The sequence below is a fragment of the Nannospalax galili genome, unplaced genomic scaffold (genome assembly GCF_000622305.1).
Source record: "Nannospalax galili isolate Female #2095 unplaced genomic scaffold, S.galili_v1.0 scaffold381, whole genome shotgun sequence".
NCBI lineage: Eukaryota > Metazoa > Chordata > Mammalia > Rodentia > Spalacidae > Nannospalax > Nannospalax galili.
The window spans coordinates 1,182,683-1,193,311 of NW_008347312.1; the positions used below are offsets into that span (position 1 = coordinate 1,182,683).

At 41.9% G+C, this 10,629-nt stretch overlaps 1 protein-coding gene across 1 annotated transcript in view; it reads right to left on the reverse strand.

Moving 5' to 3' along the window:
• Otoa (otoancorin) overlaps positions 1–10,629 on the reverse strand; it is a 79,772-nt gene that overhangs the window by 6,973 nt on the left and 62,170 nt on the right. The window contains exons 23-26 of the mRNA XM_008843890.2: positions 9,986–10,141; positions 2,993–3,135; positions 2,064–2,200; positions 1,461–1,558 (exon numbers count right to left, since the gene is read on the reverse strand). Of these exons, the coding sequence (XP_008842112.1) occupies positions 1,461–1,558; positions 2,064–2,200; positions 2,993–3,135; positions 9,986–10,141 (534 nt within the window). The remainder of the gene's footprint in view (positions 1–1,460; positions 1,559–2,063; positions 2,201–2,992; positions 3,136–9,985; positions 10,142–10,629) is intronic.

Below are 10,629 nucleotides of genomic sequence, written 5' to 3' on the forward strand. Positions count from 1 at the left end.
ATACGAACCTACAGCTGTGGTGTAAGCAATGCCCAAGACCCATGCAAACTCAAGCAGACAAAAACCCATCACAGAACTGAGGAAACAGACAGAAGGCCCTGATCTTAGTCTAAGAATTATTGGCAGCTGATTACTGCCTGATGAGGAAGAGCTGACCTTCTTAAAGGGAGGGATTCTAGCTAGGCTGACTAGATCTCAGTGGATGAACTTGTACTAAGGGACAACTGGGGATACTAACTTGGCATGATAGGCCTTAATGCAAATGACAGAATGTACAAATTCCACTTCTGGGGCTATGGGAGGGGCCAATGGGGAAGAGAGTATGAAGATGGTTAAGATGTTCTGTATGGCCAAGTGTGGTGGCACATGCTTTAATCCCAGCACTCAGGAGGCAGAGGCAGGTGGATCTTTGTGAGTTCAAGGCCAGCCTGGTCTACATAGTGAGTTCCAGGACAGCTGGGGCTACAGAGAGACCCTGTCTCAAAAAGACAAAAAAAAAAGATGTTCTGTATTAAATACACAAAAACTCAATAAAAATTTTTAAAATAAATAAATAACAGAACAGCACCTGAGGAATAACACCCAAGGTTGTCCTCTGGCCCACAGACATTCAGAGACAGACAAGCACACATGCAAGAAAACATGAGGGTCCACCCCATCCTCATGAGAACCTCCCCATAATGATCATGGAAAGTATGCAAGGATAATGCTGTCATTCGGCTTCCCCTCCTGCGGCTGATCCAAACCCACTTGGTGTTTTCCATAGTAGTTTATCATCTGTGCTACTGTGGTTCTCTTCACATGTTTCCCTAAATCAATTAAAATATTTCACTTATATTCATTTTAAAAGGACAAGTTATACAGCACCAATCCCTCATGCAAATCTGCAGTCCAAGTACTCTGAAGATTGAAACTTTCTTTTCCCTAACTTAATACAACCTAACAGAAGTTGACTCGAGTTTGATAGGAGGCTAGTTATAGTGTATTTATTTCAAGTAGTGTGACTTATCACAAGTTTCTTCACAAAACAATAATGTGTTTGTTTGCAATTGCTTCCTCAGACACTGCTAGAGGTGTTTGAGTACACATAATTCACATAAATAATCTTTTCAAAACCTGAAAACCTCTGAATTCTGAAATACATCTGTCCCCAAGGGTTTTTGCTTACGGGTTTATGAACCTGTCACAACTCCAGAAATAGAAAGTCAGTATCATTGGCTATGAAGGGAAGGTAGTCATAAAAGTAATTAGAACATAAAAATAAAATTTGGAATATTTTTAAACAACAACAAAAAAGAAATTATCTTGTGAGCATCCATAGTGGGCGTGCAGATCTTCTTTGGCCCTACCAGTAAAAGTCTAGTCGGAAGCCCCGGTAAGCCAGGGCCTGTCACCTGTTTCCCCGTATGATCTCAAATGAGACCAAGTTCCCATTTCTCCTTGAAGAACTGAGCACCTACTTTGAATATCTCATTGGGAAGGCATCTTATGGCTGACGGCTGGAAATATGGCATCAATTCCTTGTCGAGCATTCGGAGCTCTGCCTTAGTTAATCCAGCTGGGAGAGAAAGGAATCACAAGGGTTTAGTTCAAGCCGTCAGAATTCCACTTGTGTTATTAATGGTACTGCATAATTCACAGATCTGTGCATCCTGGGAAAGCATCATTCCTTACAAAAGGCCTGGAAAATCACACTAGGGAATTAAGTTCCTTAATCAACTCAGGAAAATATGTGAGTCACATTAGCCCTGATTGGCCTCCTACAGTGGAGTGTATGCCCAGAAGGAGGTTCAATTTACACACTTTAAGACTGTGTATAAATCTATTTAGGGGCCAATTAAATCACATTCTAGACCAGTGTTTTTCAGATTGTAGTGTGCACAAGAGAGCTTGTTTTAAAAGCAGACTTGCAGACACTGTCCCCTGCAGCTTAAGTCTAAAATCTAAGTTCTACTGTAACCTCTTCATGTGGCCAAAGATTATTCTTTTGTTCTGTTGTATTTTATTTTAATCCCATATTTAAATCTGAAAAAAGGAGAGAGTATGTTCATAAGGCCCCTTACCTGCAATGGTCCCAAGTTCCTGCAAGACAGAGCTGGTCCACTCAGTGGGATGTCCAAACACAGCTTCTGCCTTGTTCTTAAACTCAGCCAAGACAGGGGTACTGCAGGACAGGGTCCCAATCCTGGCCACTACCACCCTGGTTAGAGAGAAGGGATAGTGTGAGCTTGGGGAACTCTAGCCATAAAACAGTGTGCAGAAAGAGATGGGCTCAGCACCTAGATGAGATCCAAATAATCCCATTGTTGATTTTAGCCTAGAAAAGGGCAAAGCTGAGAGCAACTAGATAGATGAGTGGATGGATGAATGGATAGATGGGTAGGTAGATGGGTAGAAAAACGCAGAGATGGGTAAGAGGGAGGATGGATGGATGGATGGATAGATGGATGGATGGTGAATGGATAGATGGGTTAATGGGTGGGCAATGTATGAATGAGTGGACAGATATATGCGTCCATGAATGCATAGATGGGTAGATGGGTAGATGGGCAGTGGGATGGATGAAAGCATACATGCATGCATGGGTGGGTGGATAGCTGATGAATGAATGGATGGATCAATGGATGGATGGCTGGCTGGCTGGATGGATGGATGGATAGATGGATGGATGGTGAATGGATAGATGGGTTAATGGGTGGGCAATGTATGAATGAGTGGACAGATATATGCGTCCATGAATGCATAGATGGGTAGATGGGTAGATGGGCAGTGGGATGGATGAAAGCATACATGCATGCATGGGTGGGTGGATAGCTGATGAATGAATGGATGGATCAATGGATGGATGGCTGGATGGATGGATGGATGGATGATGGAGGAGTTTGTGGATAGATAGATGAATGGAATGATTGATGGATGGGTGGATAGAAGGATGGATGGATGAGTGAATCAATGAAACATTTGCCATTTTGCACACTAGCATTTTGGTTACCTGAATTCTGAGATCTTTATAAGTGAAATTTCAGTGGTGTCCATAGTACACAGGGTGGCACCAAGCCCTACTAAATGAAAGCTCTTCAGATCCTGGACAGTGTAGCCTGAACCCTCTAGGAATGCCTTCAGAATTGATTTAGCCTGTAAAGAAAAATTTTTTAATTGCCAGTTTCTTTCATTCAGAAACTCTTATGACCTTCAGGTAGTTGGACTTTCACATTCTGTGTTTCATCAAGTCTGAATATTTCAGCATCTGTCTCCACAACTCTCCAACAAAACCTTCAGTTTCTTGCCTCTCTGCCTTTGCTCAAACCAGTTCCTTCATCTGAAATGTGCTTCTGCACTCAGAACTGTTAGAATCCAGCCATTTCCTATGTTTAGTCCAACTCAGACATCATTTCTGCATGAAAAGCTCAGATAGAATGATTTTTTTTCCTCTTTTTTTTTACAGAAATACATTTGCCCCTCATTCTTTAGTTCCAGAGAGTAGTATATAGATGTCTTGGTGCTAAAAATTACACAAGGGTGTCTCCAGTGAACTCTAATTTAAGGGATCTGATTGTAGGAGCCCTTCCAATTGCAGCAGAGTGGCTGTCCAATGCCCATGACTGCCCCCAACTCTTCCCCCATGTGGTTCAGCTGGCGCTAACAGCATCAAGGGATTTACAGGTAATTAAATGACCTAGTCCTGTCCAACCAAGTCATCTTTGGCTCTAGATTATACATGTGATCCGGCAAGAACTAATCAAAACTTCAGCTTCTAGAGCAATTAAGAGTTTTTTTTCCTTGCATTTGCAAGGATACACACAGAGATCCTTGGAAGGATATTCACAGAATCTTCTAGAACCCACCACTCTGAGAGAGCCACCTCTGAATGAAGCTAATACAAAAGAAAGCAGAGCCTCTCAAACTAGGGAGCGCTAGATTCCCAGCAAAAGTATCACCTTTCCTGAACGCAGTTGTACATGAACTCTAAACTTGAACTTGTCTATAATGAGCATCGACAAATTGCTTCCCTCACTCTAGCTAGTTTGTGCTGCTTGCTGACTCATTTGATCTACCTACACTAGAACTGAGAGAAGATCTAAATAATCCCTTGGGAATGAGCCATATAATAAAGTGTGGATCCTTTGGTGTTCACAGGAGCAGGCAATGAAGATTGCAAGAGCTCAGAGGGCAAAGGTGAGAAGACATCCAAGCAGAAACAGCTCCCTCATGGGTATAATCAATCTTCCCTCCTTCCTTTAATGTCATTCATCCCCATCATACAGTATGATGATTATAATGATAGAAGTACTGAAAAATAAACATGGCAGTGGGATTCCATTTTCTATGCAGCTGCTGCCTTCCCATCCCTCAAGTCTGTTTAATTTCTACTTCTTCAGAGAAGACTATCCCCCCTGGACTCCCTTTCCTCAAACATCAGCCCTTCTCACTATCCTATGAGCATCTTCTGCATCTTCTGTATCACTTAGTACCATTATTTTTTAACTTCCCCTCAATTACTTACTTTTGGTCTATATCACCAGTATACTCCCCAAAGGCAACGGCACACCTAGCTCATCATTGTGCCCTAAGTACCTAGCATGAAACCTGCCACATAGTAGAATTTTAGTAAGTATTTTATGAGTAACTGAGTATATCAATGAATGTCTGAGTGAGAGATCCATAGAAGTAATAGATAAAATATGCTTCTCTGAAGAAATATCGCTTTGAAGCCTTCACAAGATGGGCTACATTATGGCTTGAGTACGCAATGTTTCCTACGTGTTCATGTGTTGAACACTCAATCCCCAGCTGGTGGCACTAGTTTGGAAGATTATAGAAACCTTAGAAAATAGAGCTTAGTTGGAGAAGTAGGCTACTAAGGGTGTAATGAAGAGGCTACATGGTCCTCGGTCCCTTATTCTGAACTTCCTGTCCAACGGGAGGTGAAGTACCTCCTCTAACCCACATTCCTGCCACCGTGATGTTCTGCCTAAGCACATGGAGACAAGTGACCATGGCCAGAACCTTCTTAAACTGCAAGTGATATAAAACTTCCCTCTTTTAAGTTGCTTGAGTTGGGTACTTTGCCATAGCAATTAAAAAAATAACACAGACTGGCTTCAGAGAGATTTCTGTGTTACTGCAAACAGAAGTTGCAGTGATCAGTGGCAAGTTGCCCTTGATGGTTAGAAAGCTCATAGCTACTGCAGAGGAGTTCCACAACACCATACTTCAGCTTACAGGTCTTTATCTCAATGGCAAGGCACCTAAAACAATAGGTGCTCACTGTGTGCTGCACCACTTGGACAACTTTACCCACACTCCTCATCACAGCCCTATTAGCCAAATACTAATATTATCCCTCTTTCCCAGATGACCAACTGAGGGACAAAGAAGCTAAGCCAATGTTCCACTGCTAGAAATTAATGATTCTAAGATGAAAACCCAGACAGAGGCTGGAGAGACGGCTCAGTATTAAAGCACTGGCCATATAAGCATAAGGACCAGAGTTCTGATCCCCAGATCCTACATAAATGCACATCAGTGTAGCAGCCCGCCTGTAATTCCAGCACTAGGATGACAGAGACAGGAAATCCTTAGGGCAAGCCAGCTAGCTAGACTCAACGAACTCTAGGTTCAATGAGCTCTAGACCCTGCACTAAAGAACAAGGTGGAGAGAGATGAAGGAAGACACTCAACATCAACCTTGGGCCTCCATGTACACACATGCATGTTAACTCACCCACACGTGTGCACCCACACACATGTATACATACATATACACACACATACACATGAGAAAAAAGAAAAGCCAGACAGTGAGACACCAAGGTTCATACTCTTAGCCAGTGGAGATGTTTGGCTATGTCGAAGAAAGTGGAGATTCAAGTTAGCTTCTGAGTTTTTCATATTAAGTCTTCATCATCCAGTCTTACTAGTTGACTCATAACAATTTGTGCTCCCCAAGTATCATGAATGCCTATTTTAAAAGGAAAGTATAAAATTACAATTCAAATAAAATTACTTTGAAGATGTGGTATTAAATTGTCCTTGCCCCTGGAACCCAGAAAATGCAAGCTCAGCCTGCAAGGTGATAAGTCAAAATATATTTCCTTGAATGACTGGACCAATGTAAATGTAATGATTTCAAGACAATTAATACCAACACTCTTAGGTGATATTAACCACTGAAAAATGAGTAGCTATAAGATTTCAATCTCCCTGTTCATCCTTCTGGCTTCGATAATAGTTTTTTCCCTTCATATTGGTTTTTAAGCTGAACTATCTGTTAATGTAGTTCCTCCAGGTCTGACTATTAATCTAGAAACATGCATTTAAAGGTCTGATTGGGAGCCGAAGTTGAAAAACTGACTGAAAATGATATATGCAAATGTTACGTTTTCATATCCTCTTCAAACATATTGATAAATCTTGCTGCCATCCACAGGAATTAAAATTGGCACAAGAGGAAAGAGATATTCTAGCTCCTAAGTTGGATCTATTTTTCAGTTTCTTCCAGGCTGCAAATAAAATCATTTTAATATCAGGAGTGTGATGTGGCACTTCCCCAACTAGTCAAAACCAGTTTTAGAGTCATGGAACGACGACATTATAGAATGTTAACATGGAAGGAAGTTCAGATTGTTGGATTTAATCTAACTCATAGAAAGGGAATGTGGGGGCTGGAGAGATGGCTCACTGGTTAAGAACACTGGTTGTTCTTGCAGAAGACCCGGGTTCAAATCCCAGCACCTACATGGCAGCTAACAACTGTCCGTAACTCCAGTCCCAGGGGATCCAACAGCCTCTTCTGTCCTCTGCAAGCATTGCACGACATGGGTGCACTTACTTACATGCAGGCAATACGTGCATACACATAAAATGAAAGTAATAAACAAAATTTTTTAAAAAAGAAAGGGAATGTGATGGCGATACTGAGGAGGAGGAAGGTGACTATGAGGATAACGACAAAGACGATGGTAAAAGGAATAAGAACAATTGTGGTCTGAATGTGAAATGTCCCCCACAGATGTGAACACTTGGTCCCCAACTGGTAGGGCTGTTTGTGAAGGTTGGGGAACTTTCAGGAAGTAGAACCTTGCTAGAGGAATTGAGTCATGGGAGGCAAACCTTTTGAGATTTAAGGGTTTATAGCTCTTTGCTTCCTGACTGCTGGTGCAATGTGACCTTCCACTCCCTGTGGCCATGCCTTCCCCACCATAATGGAACATGTCCCCCTGAACTGTGAGCCAGTATAAACCCTTCCTTCCTTAAATGTTTCCTGTTAGGTATTTTGTCATAGCAATGAGAAAAGTAGCTAACACAACAACTAAGTTGTGTTAATCTTTATGTGCCTGACATTGTTAAAAATGTTTGATCTGAATGCCCAGGACCTCCACACTGGCCGCTCCAGGTGGAGCACAATTTACACCATGCTGCCACTCAAAGTTATGGGACACGGAAACACTAATTACAAAAGTCTCATGAGAGTAGAGGGCATGCATTGTTATGCCTGCAGGCACCCGTTCTCCCTGGGCTTATCACCACCACCTTTCCTTTTGAGAACTATTCTGCATTAGCTTCTTCTTGCTGTAACAAATGACCTCCAATCTGTGGTGGTCAAACAAATATAATTCTGAAGGTTTTCAGTCCTAGCATGAATCTGGAAGCTGTGCTCCTTCTGGAGCTTCTAAGGGAACTTCCTGCTTTTCTAGCACCCAGTGGTCACCTTCATTCCTTGATTCATGGCCCCTTCCTCCATCTTCAAAACCAACAGTCTGTCACCTGTTTCCCTGCTTTTCTGTCATGTCATCTCCTACAGGTGTGGCATCCTGCCTCCCTCTTAAAAGACTCCTTGTGATCACAGTGATGCCACCAGGAAAATCTTTCCACCTCAGTATCTTTAAATGAATAACAGGCGGAAAGTCCCTTTTACCCCACAATGCAACATACTGTATCTCCAGGTTCCAGAATCTCAGATGTAGTTGTCTTTGAGGGGCCTTGATCTATCTTCCACATACCTTCTTGGCTCTCAGATCACATAGTCATCGAGAGATGGGCTCCATAATCTCTGGAGCAGTCATGGTCAACAAAATATTCTACCCGAGATGGAAGTGGCTGTTCAGGGGTGGACAAGTATGTGAATGATGGGACTTCCTAAGAAATTAAACAAAGCAAAGAAAGGTCTTGATGGGGTTGCTAATTAGGTAGTGTGTAAACCTAATGCTGAAAACAACCACTGGAAAGGAGGGTAGCTGCCCTAGAATGAATCTAACACAGAGGCACTCAAAACTGCCCTTCCCAGCAGTCCAGCTGTCCAGTGAATTAGATGCCCTAAACATCTCACCCAATTAAACCAATTAAAATTCCTGGAGAACTTCTTTAGCCCACGAGAGATTAACAACCAGGCAGGTTTTCATCCCACCATAAACAAATAGAAAACTGAACACAATATATGAAGTAATTGTACTCGGATATTGAACAACCAGGGAGCCTGTGAGAGCAGTCATGAAACAAGGAAATCAAGGAAGGGGAGCCCCAAAACTGCCTTTGTTTACTGTCAACAGGGACTTTTAGGCCATAGGGCAGGAAAGGGAATTCAAACAAGCCCAGCAGTCCAGCTGAGTTGAGGACACAGAGATCCGAGGTCAAAAAAACAAGCCCAGCAAGCTTCCCTACCAGTTCACAACACAACACTTAACAGGTAACAACCCACTTCTCCTGACCCTTGGAAGAGAAGAATGTCTTAGCGCTCATTTATTCAATGAATATTTATTATGTGATAAAACATGCATGTCTAACCATGTTTTTTAAAGAAAAATATGTACTAGTCATCTTCTATAGATACAATTTCTATGCCCAGGTTCTGTCCTAAGCTAGTGTAAATATCATAGGTGCCCCCAAAGAAATGAAATAAAACTCTTAGAATGTTTTCCGCCCATAAGAGCAGCCTCAAAGAACTGACAATTTGTATCTTTCTATCAATGATTATATTAAGAGAAGAGGGAGAAGACAAACTTCAGAAAGGCCAGGACACCTATCATTTCTGAGACAAAGAATGAGAGGAGGAAATTGCATAGAAAGAGTTCTAGAAGACAGCAAAGGTGTCTGCTTAAGTGCTGAGTCTTAATTTGCACACATTAGGAAGGAAACCGCACAGAGGTAAGAGCTAGAAGAAAGCAGCAGGCTGAGCAGTGCTTAACATTCACATGGAGTTGGTGGAGAGAGTCGCTCCCACCACCCCAAGTGGAGAGACCTTGAAACACAATGAAATTGGGCAGAGTTCTTAGAAAAATCTTGTCTCAGCAATGGAGGTACATTAAGCACAGAATAAAGATCACTCTGCCCTAATAAAGTTCAAAAGAATGCAATAAAAGGATCAAAATTAATTGAAACCACTAAACTGTAGATCAGAGCAAAGCCTAATATTCTTTAAAGGAATACAACTAAATCAAGCACTTAACAATGTAAAGTTCATAATGTCCATCAATCAGTCAAAATTACTAAATGCTGCTGCTTCTCTGCCTTTTGGCTCAGATCAAGTAAAAGATTATCAGTCTGCAAATAAGCAAAAAAGCATTACCCTTAATTAGGAGAAAAATCAGTCTGTAGAAACACACTGAGAGGGGCTGGAGAGGTGGCTCAGTAGGTAAGAATACTTGCTACTCTTCCAGAGGACCCAAGTTCAGGTTCCCATATCAGGCTGTTCACAACTGGCTATAACTCCCTCTTCTGCCCTCCAAGGGCACCTGCACACACATTGTACACACACACACACACACACACACACACACACACACTATATATATATATATATATATATATATATATATATATGAATAAAAATAAATCTTTTTTAAAAACAGATGTAAATAACAGCAATGATGGAATTCACACAGATATGAAAGAAGCCGTCGTAAATACTGTAGATCTGTTCAGATATATAAAGAAAAACAAGCAATTAAGATAAGTTGCATTAAAAGACCCAAGGACATCTACTCACCTGTCCTGGGGTCCATTCTGTCTGCTGGCCCAAGGATGCTACAGTGTCTATGGAGCTGAGGTTTAGCTGCTCCAATTCACTCTCATTAAGAGCCAGAGCAATGCGCCCCAGGGAGATGATGTGGTAGTCTCTCCAGTAGGAGGGCAGGTCCCAAACCTTTAAGTGGGAGAGAAAAAAACAGGACTGAAGATTAGCAACAGCATCTGCTACAGTCTATACCTGTATCCTTCCAAAAGCCATACATTGAGACCTAATCCCCAATGCGATGCTATTATAAAATGGCTTCACCCTCACGAATGGGATCTCTGTCTTTATGAAAGAGGCCTCAGAGAGCTCCCTGGCTCCCCTTCCACTGTCTCAAGATTCTGTAAGAGAGAATCATTTATGATAAATGCACCCTCACAAGACACTGAATCTGTCAGCACCTTGATCTTGGACTTCTCATCTCCCAGAACTGTAAGAAATAAATTTCTTTGTTTATAAGTTAACCAATATAAGGAATTTTTATAGCAGCTTCAAAATACAGATTAGCCGGGCGTGGTGGTGCACACCTTTAACCCTAGCACTCAGGAGGCAGAGGCAGGTGGATCTCTGTGAGTTCGTGGCCAGCCTGGTCTACCTAGTGAGTTCCAGCTAGTCAGGAA